The following is a 14,467-nucleotide window of genomic DNA, read 5'->3' as shown; positions in this document are numbered from 1 at the left end:
CTCAAATATGCATGAGACACGCAGAAACATGTCAAACATAGCTAGAAGTATTCTAAATTTTGAATACTAATACTTTTGAATATTTTACTTTCTAATTGAATACACCTAAAGCATAACATATACCAGTTTTGAATATTTCCATAACACGAATCATACGATGGGATAATTTGTAATTATTTTTAAATGAATAGGATTCAATGCAATTTAAAATATATTACAAATTAATTTAAAAAATAATATAAAAATAACAAAAATAATAAACATCTAACTATAATCTTCAAATTGTTGAATGGGTCAATTGCTTTTTAGGGTGTATGCGACTGTCAGTGTTGGCTCAATCATTAAGCAATTGAGACTGCTGCCTAAGGCTCAGTGATAAAAACATTTTGAATTCAACCCGAATATTTATCTCCTCCTTATTTTTCTACATCTTTTCATTCTTCGAGGATTCTTCTTCTCACTATTATTATTTCTTTTCTTCTTTTCTAGACTGCTTTTAAGTGGTTAATTGAGTAAACTATCTAAAATATATAGACTTAATAAATATAACAAAAGTAAACAAACATTTTTAAAAATTTTTCGCTTTAGGCCTCAACATCCAGTCATCCACTATTAAAAAGAATTAGTCGAGAACACGAAACTTTCGATTTTTATCATGAAATTTGAGAAGAATCACATGTATTTGAGAATAAGACTCAAATGTAGCAACTTTAATATTCTGAATTACAATTTCATTAGCGCTATCCCATTCAAGTGTCCAGCCCAATACTGAATTGGCCCATATCATGGGCTTTAATGGGCCACAAGTCTATAAAGGGTCCATAAGTTGTACCATTTTGACCCACTATCGTAAGACCCCTGCAAATGAATCAGATCAGCCCAGTACGATGTGCTTGTAAAGAAAAAGCCCTTAGGCTAACGGTTAGGATTATATGGATATAAGGTCACATTCGTGTTTAACAAAAGCCCATGAAGTGATGTTGGGGCAGGTGAACTAGGATAATGGGAATACAATGAGATTTTCCTAAAGTTGATCATTATGAGTGTCACGATGAATTTGACTAGGAAGTTCAATGGCAAAAACAGTAACGCGTTAACCTAATTATGATGATGCTCCAGAATCTTTTGGGTTGTCAACTCAAAGTGAAGGGATTATAAGTGGAGAGAAACCTTTCCGGTATAAAATAACGTTATAATGGAAACTCTCATCGTGAGTACACTCTTTTTTGTTGTTAACTAGAATTTTTTTTAGAACAAATCGTTGAAAGAGAATACTCTCAAAAGTAAGAGAAACAAGTATGCTTGATATTGCTGTAAAAAATGTAGAGGGCCCCACTGTTTTTTTAGCTCTTCTCTCTTTCTTTCCCAACCAACACCATATTGATGAATTGGACTTACGGCAAATATGGAGAGTCACATAGCCCAATTAGGTGATATAGCTAATTATATTCATAAAAGTGGAGAGTCTAAAATAGACTCTCCATTTTAGATGCTCATAACATTAGCAATTTTTTTCAAAGCCATAAAAACCTCTTCTGCTCAAGAACTACTACACGCACATGTGTGAGAGAACGAGAAGAGAAAATGTGTTACCATCTCATCTACGACTAGGCAAAAGATGGAGTGCCTCGTACTTTCATCTTCCCATATTGAGGGGCAACCTCTTTTGAGAGCCAATGGACCAATAAGTCAATGTTCTATTTCAAATGGTCATGAGTTCCCACTTAAATCGAAAATGGAGTCAAAAACTAAAAAATGTAACTTCCACAATTTGAAATTTCTTTAGTATTTGGTATTCAAAAATATTTGTTTCTAGAGACAACGTTTTCAAATGGGAATACAAAGCTTTGTTGAATTACGAGGACACATTACATAAGCATGTGAGAAGTCTTTTATGGAAACTTAGAATCACTTATCAAGAACATTTGACATATTAACGAATATTTACTTTTATAAGCTCCCCTTGACCATAGGTTAATCCATCCTATTATTCAAAGGCATGCTTTGAAACTACACCACCAACTTGTTGCAAAATAATAATAATAATACTAAAATCAAAATTACACAACCAACTCATTGAGGACACACAAATAAACACAAGCACATGTATATGCATATAAAGGTTAGTCTTTATTATGTCATTAAGAGATTTGGGAAGGATCAATGTACATAAGGTTAGTCTTTATCATGTCATTATGAGATTTGGAAAAGATCAAATGTACGCGATCATATTTTCATATGCAATTAGGTTGTTTCCGGATTTGAATCCGTAACCTCCATTTATGTAAGGTTTGAGAAAGATCGTTTGCACGAGTCTCACTTTTACATGCGCAGAGAGGTAGTTTTCGACTTCGAATCTCTAGCTTCTATTTACTGTGAGGTTTGAAATGGATCGATTAAATACACGCAGTCTCACTTTTATATGCAAAGAAAGAATTTTAAGATTTCAAATCCATAATCTCCTGCAAGGTTTAGAAAAGATGGGATGCAGTCTTACTTTCACATAACATACAGAGAGATGGTTTTCAACTTTGAATTTTTAGTTTCTATTTAATTATTATAATATTTGAAAAGAATCAGATGCATCTAGCCTTAATTTTAAATGTAGAGAAGTAATTTTTGATTTCAAATCCATAACCTCCGGCAAGGTTTGAAAAGAATGGAATAAGATGTCGATCTCACTTTCACATCCAAAAGAAGTTATAAGTATTTATCACCTCCCAAATTCCCAATAAATATAATATAATATTACAGACATTTCCATGGTATATAAAAAGGAAAATACCAGTATAATATAATATAATATGGAGAGAATGCTATTCTTTGGTGGGACCCAAGAACTTGTGGTCCAAGCCCTACTGCAATGCCATTAAATTTGAACTTTCAACAAGATGATATTCTAATGACTCACCGAAGTCTACATATACCTCCTATGCCAGACTTTAACTTCGCCACCGATTTGCCCATTCATTTTAGGATCACGAATCAATTTGTTTCTAGAAGCTTGTCAAAAGCACTTGTCACATCCCAAGCCAAACCTCTAGGAAAACTCTCCATTTATGGACAAAAATGTGAAGAGAATATTGGTCATCCCTTTGAAATAGTCCACTTCAATGAAAAACATGCCCTTCAATGCTTTTTCTTTTTCTTTTTTTTTTTTTTTAAAAAGAAGAAGCCCTCCAAGCTTTAAATACAGTGCATTTACAGTTGGTTAATTAATGATCAGTAGTATTAATTTATATTAACTTGACTGAGTTGTTCTATTAATATAAGGAGTATTATTGATGTGAATAATTATTACTATAATGATAGTAGATTCAAATGTTTTCATACATTTAATATTCAACTAACATATGCTCGTTAATTTTTAACCCAAAAATAGAAAACATACTCTTTTTTATGTTTAAATCGGTACATCCAAAATGGCAAAAGAAGACAGATACAGATTGGTTGAACTTATTAATTAGATGGCAGTCCCATGTAATTTACTTTTCTCCACAATTTTTATCAAAATAAACAATTTAATAAAAATAATGGTTGATCTAAACCATGATGAAAAAGATATTTATAGACCTCAAAAAGCACTTTAATTAAATGAGATACAATTAAATTGTTGTCTATTTTTTCATATGTACTTTAAAAATAGAAATTCATTCCACAAATAATTTTTTAATCCACAAATAAAAGAGGTAATGGCAACAAGTAATTTTTTACCTAACTCTATAGAACTACTTAAAATATCTGTCTCAATTAGGAAAATGATGTGATTACACAAATATAAATGATTGACCTCGTAGTCTCTTGATCCGACGGCTGTGAGAGCTTCGTGATAAACGAAAGATTTCAAGTCTGAAACAGGAAAGCAGCCAAATATCCACGTGGCTTGCTAAGATCAAAAGCTGACGTAATCACTAACATACTAATCGACGAAAACTCATAGAAGGTCCCATTTGGCACCGGCAAAGTCAGAGCACAGAGTCTTTGTCTTGAGTCACACGATGCCACCCTCACCTTACATTTTCTCTCTCTTTTTGTATCTTTCTCTCTCTATATCTATACATTTACATGTTTACAAACTTTATATATGCGTATATATAACTCTATATACACAGATATATATTTCTTCTACTCTTCCTCCTGCACCACAACGCTGTCTCGGCGCATATTAGCAAACACTTCAAAATCGAAAGAAAAAAAAAATCAACAATCAGTACCTTGAATTTGTTACTCTGTATGTAGCTTAGCACCATGAGCAGCGACGAGAAGATGAAGATGATGAACAATCGCAGCCGTCCGATCACCGGCCTATTCGGTTCCCTCTACACCGCGCAACATGCGATCCTCACTACTTTCTCTCTCTACCTCCTCCTCTCCACTGCAATTCCATCCGTCGGAGCTCAGCCGACGGGAACCGACACACAGTACCCGTACACGAAGTTCAGCCCGTCCATGGCGATCATCATCGTCGTCCTCATCGCTGCGCTCTTCATCATGGCCTTCTTCTCCATCTACATCCGCAACTGCTCCAACGGCGGAGAGAGCGTCGGCGTGCTCGCCGGCATCAGCGCCTCCATGCGCGGCCGACGCGGCGCCGCAGCTGCGCGCGGCCTCGACCCGGAGGTGATCGAGACCTTCCCGACCTTCGCCTACTCCGTCGTCAAGGGGCTCAAGATCGGGAAAGGAGCTCTCGAGTGCGCAGTGTGCCTCAACGAGTTCGAAGACGACGAAACGCTGCGTTTGATCCCCAAATGCGATCACGTGTTCCACCCCGAGTGCATCGACGAGTGGCTCGTCTCTCACGTGACCTGCCCCGTCTGCCGAACCAACCTCGTCCCGCAACCCGGCGAGTCTCCGCGAGTTCCAAACCTAGAAGCTGCTGAGCCAAGTCATATAGCACTAGACGTTGAGAACACGCAAAACGGCGACGTGTCTTTACCGGTAATCGACGATCATGATGTGAATGTTCCACAGCCTCAGGTGGTGGATCGGAATAAGAGTGTGAATCAGAACCGTCCGCCGAGATCGAGATCTGTACGGGCGAGATTGTTCGGGAAGTTCCCGAGGTCGCATTCGACCGGGCATTCACTGGTCCAACCGGGGGAGAACACGGACCGGTTCACTCTGAGGTTGCCGGAGGATGTGAGGAAGCAGGTGATGAACCGGGCGTTGAACCGGACCAAGAGCTGTGTGGACCGTTCGGTGCTGCTGCCGAGAGAAGGGAGTTCGAGGAGAGGTTACCGAACCGGTGGTGAGGGGAGTAGTAGGGGGAGACGCTACAGGCGTCTCGAGAGTTTGGACCGGGCGGCAAAGTCGGACCGGTGGGTTTTCTCTATTGCACCGCCGTTTTTATCAAGGGAATCGTCGTTTAGGTCGCCTAAAGTGGTGGCGGCTGACGGCGAGGGGACGTCGGTGTCGACCGTTAAGACGGCGTCTAATGGTCTGGACCGGAAGAATGGCGATGCTGACTCGGCTCGGCCACCGGTTTAATGGTCAAATTTTGTTTGCCACGTTTTTGCTATTGTATTATTTATATAAAAAGAGTAAGGGTCATTCAGGCCTAGGTCGAGGCCCGTACTGGGCCCACAGTGAAAACAGTGGCAGTGACCAATTCAATATTTGCCTAGTTTGATGACTACGCCTTAAGAATATATATATCTATATATATATTTTTTTTCGGTCTCGAGTATTTTTGTGTGTATACGATGTAAATTATTCAGAATTTTTCTTAACGTCGTTTGTTTGTTTTATTTATTTATTTTAGTTTTTATGTTAATTTATTCAACATTGTCCAATCTTTTCAATGTTGCCGTTCAATTAATTAAACTTGGTCAAGATAATGTTTGATTTTAAAGCGATAAGAATGAAGCTAACTTCATGTGAGAAGTGAGTAGGTGTATCATTATTTTTATCTAAATCTCCCTATATAATGAAACCCCACCTCTCAAATTCTCAATACAATTTTCTTTTGCACTTGTTAGGTGAAGTAAGAATTCACATTGTGTAACACACTCTTTTACATATTATATAAAGATGTCAACTTCTTGTTTATCGTGGTGGGCTTTTTCTTCATTTTTAATCTTACTTTTGTGTGTTTCTTCTTTTCTGAATTTTTAACTTTCTTTTGTTGGTCTATTTGTTACCCTTTTAACTTTTGGATTGGTGTCCTCGCGCTTTTGTTTGTATTTTCATTATTTGTGATTTAATTTTAAGATTTTTGCGTTTCTAATTTTAAATTCGTTCTTACTCTCATTCTGACTTTATGTGACTCTAATTAATAACTAATGTTATTTTTCATATAATTCATCTTAGTATTTTAAATTGCCTTTTTTTTTTTTTTTTTGGGTGACAAAAGGAGATGTAAAATTACAATATAATAGTACCACACCATTTAACCATAAGATCACTTGACATGATCCCACATCAAATAATTGTGCAGCTACGGAGGCAATCGACAACTATTTTGATTCTTTCGATTCTACCATTTTGATTCGATTAGCCTATCATCACTCTATATATGTTATATTGGCTTCGTATTTAGAAAAGATGTAAGGTACAAGTTACAACATGAGATTGAAATGGCTTAAATTGGATAAAGCAAATACTTGACACTCAGTGAATTTGCTTTTTAGTGTAAATTGTGAAGAGGACTTCTACCAGAAGTGTTTGGATGCTTCTAAAAGCCTATTTAATATAGAAGCTTGCCTTGTCTTAATTTGGAAACTTATATCGCCATTTGGAAGTCTCATCGCATACACTAGAAATTTTGTTGGTCTACTGTAAATATTTGATTGGTCAACGTATTTTACATTTTTTTTTTTTTTACAAGGCAAGAAAACAAAGCAACACAACCAACCACAAAGAACACATAGGGCAATCCACAGCTGCCAACTGAATCAAATGCACGGGAAGCTCTTGAAGAACTTGATCCACGAGAAGAATAGACGTAGAAAGCTTAGCTGTTTCATGAGCCAGACGGCTCCCTTCCCGTATAATGTATGAATAGATTTAGAAAGCTTAGCTGTTTTATCAACCAGATGATTCCCTTCCCGTTTAATGTATGATAATTTTGTTTTCGGAAAGCAGTGAAAAACAGACTTAATATAAAAAATAATGAAAGAAATATCAGAAGGACAAACCTGCCTACCATTAATCGTATCACACACCACCCAAGAGTCACATTCAAATCTACTAAAGTTGAAACGTTGAGCCCATTCCACTGCAGCCCGCAACACCCAAGCCTCCGCCATAAGCAGTGTTGCCGCGGGAAATTGCTTAAGCATCATCAATTTTAAAATGGACCCATTATTGACTCTAAAAATGACTCCTTCTCCCGCCAAACCTTTGGAAGCCAAAAAAGAGATATCAACATTACATTTTACTATGTTTGTGGGAGGAGGAACCGTATTATCGGAGACTCCACCCTCCATCGAAGCAACAACAACACTCACTGAATTATTAACATTAGCATTCATAAGCCTGTGATAAGCAGTCACTGCCTTTCGAACCACTTGATTTCTGGCCTTCCAAGTGCACAGACTGCAAACAAACTTCTAAGCTGCAGTCTAGTAGTCCCACCTACAGTGCCATGCCCAAAGAATGACACCATGTCGCAAACGACGAAACGGACAAAGAGATTAAATCAAAACGAGGAGGGAACAACTCTCATACTTGAAGAGCAAAAGAACAACGAAACATGAGATGCTCCACCACCACAAACATGGACAAACCGAATCGAAGGACAGACCTCTCCTATTAAGAGCCTCTTTAGTAGGCAACATATTTTACTTTCTACCGAAGTGTCTTTGGTTCAATGGTATAACCTCCTCATCTTCAAAGAAGAGAGGAGAGGTTCGAATCCCAGCGTGGGCAAAAAGTGTGTGTGTATGTTTGCTTTACTAAAAAAAAAAAAAAAAAAAAAAAAAAAAAAAAAAAAACATATTTTACTTTCATAAGTATGTATTTTACTGGTGAACATACGCAAAAAAAAATGCCTTCTACTGGTCAACATATGTTATTGACATATTCAAATACACATAAACCAATAAAAAAGGCGGGATGGAGGATGATGTTGATGAAATCAATCAGATAATGATTTGAAGGATTAGAGAATTTATTTACTTACGGCAAACCTAAATTAGCACCAACTTGAGTTTACAAATGAATTATTTAAATAATCTTGCTCCATCTATTAATTAAAATATCATAGAAATGTCAAATTGGTGTTAATAACTAACTCATACTTTATACTTCGTTTAATATGAATGAAGAAAATTAAATAAAAAAGTAAGAATAAGAAATACTCCCTGGATGATATTAATATCTTTTTTTTTTTGATTTAATGGAAGAGAAGGAAAAGAAATAAAATATTAATTTATTTGTTAAAAGAGAAATGAGCAGAGGGTTTACTGATTATTAATTTATCTAACAATTATAAAGAATAATGTCATAATTAAAATTTTAATAACAATCTTATTTAGTTTTCGTCCATAATCGCCTTACTTATTTTCTATTTATATTATAAAAATTTATAAAGTATTAAGAATGATTCATGCATATATATATATATATGGATATATATATATATATCACTTTCTTTATTCTCTACTAAATCAAGCAAGTTAGTTTTTCCTTACAGCTTTCCTCCCCTCTTCCTTCCCATCTACCAAATCAACCATTAAGAAAATAAAAGAGAGAATGTTTTAATTAATTATAGAGTCTAATTCAACACTTATCGGACTAACCTAAAAATGAACGGATCAAATCGGACATTGTAGCGTTCGGCAAGTCCCAATAGATTCGGCCTGTGACAGACGGTGGGCCCGCACGGCCCAAAACGGTTCGTGAAAGAAACACTTCCAGCATCGAAAGTTTGCACATAGCGAAGCAGAAAGAAGCGAGAAATGGAGGAAGAAAAATATTTAGATCAGCCGAAAGAGAAGAAGAGTGCGTTCGTTATAAACATCCCATCATACCAAGAAGTCATCGATAACTCTCAATCCAAATCCAAACCCTCTCTCTTCAACCCCTCACCCTCCTTCTCTCAAGCCTTCAATTTCGTCAAAAACTCCGAATTCTACACTCCTCCGCCACCGCCTCCTTCCTCCGCCGCCGACACCTCTTCGAGGTCGTCCTTTCGTTTCGGACTCTGCTATTTTATCTAATTGTGTTTTGTATTTGTGTTTGAGAAATTGATTGGGGAAATTAGGGCTTTTGGTTTGGTTATTTGAATTTTTGTGCTCGGTGTTTTTGTTTGATTTTTTTAGGCAAATTGGTCGACCGGAGATTGTGTCGTCATCGACATCGGTTTCAACTACTACTGCTGCTGCTTCGTCATCGTCTTCGCATAGTGCTCAAAATCGTAATGCCATTCTTGTAAGTCATAGACAGGTCAGTTTCACAAACACACATTTGTATATAATATACATACACACACAGAAACGTAGGATTTGAATGATTCAGATAGAAAAGAAGTGAATTTCGTTACACTAATTCAAAATTGAAAATGGGTGCTTCTGTACATTTAGCTCCAAGTTTAGCTACTTATTGTTTTTTTTTTTTACTCCTTGTTCTGGCTTCCAGAATTGATTATTTATTTATTTATTTAATTTTTTCTATTTTGTGTTCTCAAATATTAATATATGCCTGTTTTTTTATTTTTTACGAATTTCAGTTTAGCTATTAAAGTTTAGGCATCGGTTACTGTACCTTCTCTCTATGTTAGACACTACAAAATTAATAAAGTAGTGATGAGTTGACATGATATATAAAGGCACTGGTATAGGTTAATTGTTAGAAAACTTGTTATCAACTCGACTCTTCAATTGGTGAAGAGAAGAAATACAAATTTTATGTTCACTTGGTGTTATATAGAATTATTTATTTTTTGTTTCTATGATTTTGCGTAAAACCGGCTATCCTATTGCTGAAGAAGAAGGAAAATGGAACTCTTACTGAAGTGAACTCTAAAAGAGTCTCCATGAATTGACTTTCTCTTTGGCTTTAGAGGAATTCTGATTCATATTCCTATGCTACTTCAATTATTTTAGACGAGTGTAAAACCATAGTAGCTACATTTATAACAAGATTGGCACTTAAAAGAATCTATCAGAGTTTGGACATCCTAAAATTTTGAGTTGGATCCGGTATTACTGACAACTGCAAGGCGCACAATTACCCAAACACATTCATCTAACTTTTTTAACCAACTTGAATCTAACACTTGTTAATCTTTTTCCTTCAAATGCAGAAGGGAAATCCTTTGCTAAAGCATATAAGGAACGTGAGATGGGCTTTTGCAGATATTATTTGTGACTACTTGTTGGGGCAGAGCACCTGTGCTCTTTATCTGAGGTCTGAATGTCCACACAATCTGTTATATTCCTATTTTTCCTATGAAATTAAAATGGAAGGTGAGAAGGTCTCAGGAAACATCTTTAGAAGACTTGACAGGTAGCCAAACTATCATGAGTTGCAGTATAGAATTAGCCAGAAGCATGCATTTTTTTGTTTTTTTGTAATCCTAGCTTTTTTAGGTGTCCCAAAAGATTTCACCCCTCCCTCGTCCCTCAAGGGGGAGAAAAAAAGAACAAGAGGAAAGGCTCAAGAAACTACACCGGAGATCCTCAAAGCTAAGTCTGGATAACTTCGCTAATTTGCACCTGAATTCTATTGACCCCACCTCTTTATGGAGTGAGAAGCTGTGTGTATGTTTTTGTGTCGCTTGCCAATGCTAGCTGTGAAATTCGAGATACATCTCTCTTTTGTTATACTTTTTTGTTCTACACTTCATTTCCAAGTCTTGGAGGACACAATTAGGATCCCTTAGAGAATTTGTGTAATATGAGTAGCTAAACTGTCAAGCACACAAGTGATACACATATTATACCTCAATATGGCATCAACTTGCCTAAGTTACAGAACTGCTGTTCAGGCCGAAAATATATTTATATATTGCATTAATTAGTAAATTTTATCTGATGCATGTTGAACCCCTCTTGTATTTATTATCGTGATTAAGTTCTCTTTCAAGCAGTCTTCGGTATCACCTTCTTCATCCAGACTACCTTTACTATCGAATAAGAGAATTGCAGAAGAACTTCAAGCTTCGTATTGTTTTGTGCCATGTTGATGTTGTAAGCCCCTTCACCTAGTCATGAGCTTTTCATGCCTTGCTGTGACATTTTCCTTATTTTGTGGGTTGCTGCACAGAATCTGCATATGATGCAGAAATTAATATATTTCAATTATGTTTTTCATTTAATTGAAGGAATTAACTGCTTATCGTCGTCACTGATTCCAGGAGGATGTAGTTAAGCCTTTACTTGAAGTCACGAAAACAGCTATGCTTCATGATTGCACCCTTTTATGCGGTTGGAGGTACCTTCCTAATGTGATCAAAATAATGAAAAAGAAGTGGTTTTATTTTACACAAGCTTTATTTTTGCTTGCAACTGCCCTTGTTATTTCATCATTACAATATAATGTTACTCTTTGATCCTTCAGAATATTATGTGAAGTTTTGGTAGCGAATTTTATGAGTAATTAATTGAAACTCAGATTGTTGCAAGTGACACATGATTTATTTTTTATGAAAAGAACGTGTTTGTCTCTTGAAATTTATATTAAAAATAACATTTTTTTTTTTTTTTTTGATGTAGTTTTCTCTTTAAAGATCATTACTAAAACAAATGTTCTAAAATTTATCTGAAGGTTGAGTAATGGATGAACAACATCATGTTATATCTCTACAAACTTACTTAGCTTCTTTATTCTTTTGTTCTAGCTTGGAAGAATGTGGTAGGTACTTGGAAACCATAAAAGTTTATGAAAACAAGCCTGCCGACATTATTCAGGGGCAAACAGATACAGACTATTTATCACGGGTATCTTTATTATTAAGGTCATTTTTCTAGTGGTTAAGTTTTTTGGTTGAGAAGTTTTACATGTTAATTTGGGATTTTAATTATGTGCTTTTCTACGAAATAAACTATAAAGTGGGTTAGATGCATAGTTCTTTGGATTTGGATTGACTGAATGGAGATGAACTTCTCTCTGGTTGTAGCTTACGAATGCTTTAACTACAGTCCGACATGTTAACAAGACTGATGTGGTCACCCTTGGTTCTACATTTGGGGTATGCCTTCATTATTTGGATTTGCAATGAGCTATTCAGAAACATTCCTTTATTTTCTTTTTGTGATCCTCTGTGACTTGTTGTTTTATCATTGCAGTCCCTTTCTCACATCATGGATGCCTCTATGGAAGATCTAGCTCGTTGCCCTGGCATAGGAGAGCGCAAGGTGTATTTTCTAATGTTTTCTCATTTGTTCTTTTCATTTTTATTATATCCCATTTGTTCTTTTCATTTGATTATATCAACATTTAAGGGCATACCTATTCTGTCTATGCAACTGAGCGCATTTGTAATCTAATGCAACATCTGGATAATCTGGCTGAGTTCTCTGCTGTTAATACTGGTTTATGACCACACATTTATATAAAATGAAATTAGAACGTTTAAATTGCTAAATTTCAAACACCTGAGTTTTCATTTATTTTCTAGGTGCTTGCACTATGTCTTGTCATTTTATTGATATTATACAAGACCTTACCACATTACTGCAACAGTTTTATTGATTTTCTATATAGGGCCAAGTGAAAGAATTCCCTTTGGTACCTTTTTATATTTCTTTTTCTTTAATTTTTTTTTTTTTCCTTTCGTTTTTGTGACTTGGTAATCAGTGGTATTCTCTATGATGTTTGGATCAGGTAAAACGTCTGCATGACACTTTTCATGAACCATTCAAGCGAGTTCTTCCCAGCCGCCCTTCTGTTCCAGAAACTCCTGGCCAGAACAACGTTGAACCTCACTTGGTGAGTGAGGGAAAAGAAGATGACAAGGAAGCTGAGGAAACAAGCAAACGCAGTAAGAAAGAACCAGAATTGAACATTAAATTAGCTTTGTCTGCTGCTTTTGCCAAGTTTTCCGATAAAATTGGTAAAAAGGACAATAGATCACAATGTGAAAAGGGTGAAGATACCAGTGTTTCCGTGGACGCAAATGCAAAGAACAAGGATATCAGTGAAGATGCTGTAAGTTGACTTAAGCTAACCTTAAACATGGAGATAAGATAGATGGAGATTCTACTGCTTTTGAGTTTTTGCATTTGGGAAGAGAATGGATATAGGCAAGTTGTACCCTCCTCAGAATAGCACAGTGAACAAGTTTGTTTATGTTTCTAGGAATTTTTTTGATCTTCGTCTTCTTCTCTCTCCAAAATTTGTTCAGATTGGGATCTTTCATGGATTACTAATTCTGCAGTGAGCTTTTTTGTAATATATCTTCTTTTGTGTCAAAGTAATTGGAAAGCTCTTGAACCTAACTCTCTACACTACTTCATGAGTCTTCCTGAATGCACACGTGTTGCCTGCGCAACCTCCTCTAGCGGGAGAAGATATTGAGCGACTTGGTATGACCAACCAAATAAATGCACCATTACAGTTCGTTGATAACAATTACGGAGTATATTTTACGAGTGGGACCAATTTCCTTAAATGGTGAATTTTCATTGAATGAGTATACTAATAACATTGTTTTGAGGCCTCTGAGTATCCATATAAAATGGTCACATATTTTTGGCTGGTCTACTACCGTTGTAATAATATACGTTGGCTTGATGAACTAAAACAATCGCAGCAGGGTTTGAGGTGGCTGATGATGTATTATTTGAGCTTAAATTGCCTAATATACTGGTTTTGCTCATTTTATAAAATTATTTATTTATATATTTTTTATAAAATAGTTGAGTAAGGGTAATTTAGTCAATTTAGAGTTTAAATTTGTCTGAGTGATGTATTTGCACTGAATTGAAATTTAGAAGTGTTTTTTGCACGGTGTGTGATATGCATTTTAGAGGTGTTTTTTTACGCTTAACCCATTCAATGATAAGAGGACACAGAGCAAAGAGATAAAATTCAGAGAGAGGCAAATAAGTTGTTTGAGACCGTAGTCGGCCAGCATCGAGTTGAAACTTGAAAGGGAAGTGATGCTGCATTGAAAGAGATGTTGGGGTCGTACAAAATTAGGGTTTCTCACAAAATGTAAGAAATTGTTTAAGTAATCCAAAGGCTGATACCAAAGGCTGATACACTGGCTTGTGTATGGTGATTGCAACATGATTATGGGGTTTGAGGTGGGAGATGAGATTTTCTCTATTCTTAATTTGCCTGATGCACTGGCTTCTGTGAATCCCTTGGATATGGTGATTGGAGTATTTGGGACGCCCTCTCGGTGATCCAGGATGCTAATAGAATTAGGATTCAAACTTATTCGGTATGGGTTAAGCAAGACTCGTGGACCAACTTATTCAATATCGATTTGCAAGGAATTATACTATGGGCTGCACTTTGTTTCAGGAGGAATGGTGAGATACCGCTTGTTGAGAGCAATGGTAGGGTGGTCTCTTAC

General features: G+C 36.1%; 2 protein-coding genes across 3 annotated transcripts; both read left to right on the top strand.

The window, feature by feature from the left end:
* The first annotated feature begins 3,986 nt into the window (after positions 1 to 3,986).
* Positions 3,987 to 5,751, top strand: LOC132299739 (E3 ubiquitin-protein ligase ATL31-like). Its single transcript, XM_059796537.1, has one exon. The coding sequence runs from the start codon at positions 4,249 to 4,251 to the stop codon at positions 5,485 to 5,487; it is 1,239 nt and encodes a 412-aa protein (XP_059652520.1). The 5' UTR covers positions 3,987 to 4,248; the 3' UTR covers positions 5,488 to 5,751.
* A 3,091-nt stretch (positions 5,752 to 8,842) lies between these two features.
* LOC132299738 (DNA excision repair protein ERCC-1) lies at positions 8,843 to 13,382 on the top strand. Of its 2 annotated transcripts, none has more exons than XM_059796535.1 (9): positions 8,843 to 9,124; positions 9,264 to 9,372; positions 10,247 to 10,350; positions 11,033 to 11,132; positions 11,300 to 11,376; positions 11,783 to 11,882; positions 12,062 to 12,133; positions 12,231 to 12,299; positions 12,769 to 13,382. In XM_059796535.1, the coding sequence occupies exons 1-9, from the start codon at positions 8,901 to 8,903 to the stop codon at positions 13,099 to 13,101; spliced, it is 1,188 nt and encodes a 395-aa protein (XP_059652518.1). In that variant the 5' UTR covers positions 8,843 to 8,900; the 3' UTR covers positions 13,102 to 13,382. The 2 variants fall into 2 exon arrangements, with proteins under 2 accessions (XP_059652518.1, XP_059652517.1); XM_059796534.1 differs by having other exon boundaries at positions 8,844 to 9,124; positions 9,264 to 9,387.
* Positions 13,383 to 14,467: the final 1,085 nt, after the last annotated feature.

Source organism: Cornus florida, unplaced genomic scaffold (genome assembly GCF_030987335.1).
Source record: "Cornus florida cultivar Cherokee Brave unplaced genomic scaffold, ASM3098733v1 CherokeeBrave_3.0.0_Hap2_Chr03, whole genome shotgun sequence".
Classification (NCBI taxonomy): Eukaryota; Viridiplantae; Streptophyta; class Magnoliopsida; order Cornales; family Cornaceae; genus Cornus; species Cornus florida.
This window is presented reverse-complemented; position numbering and strand designations above follow the sequence as displayed.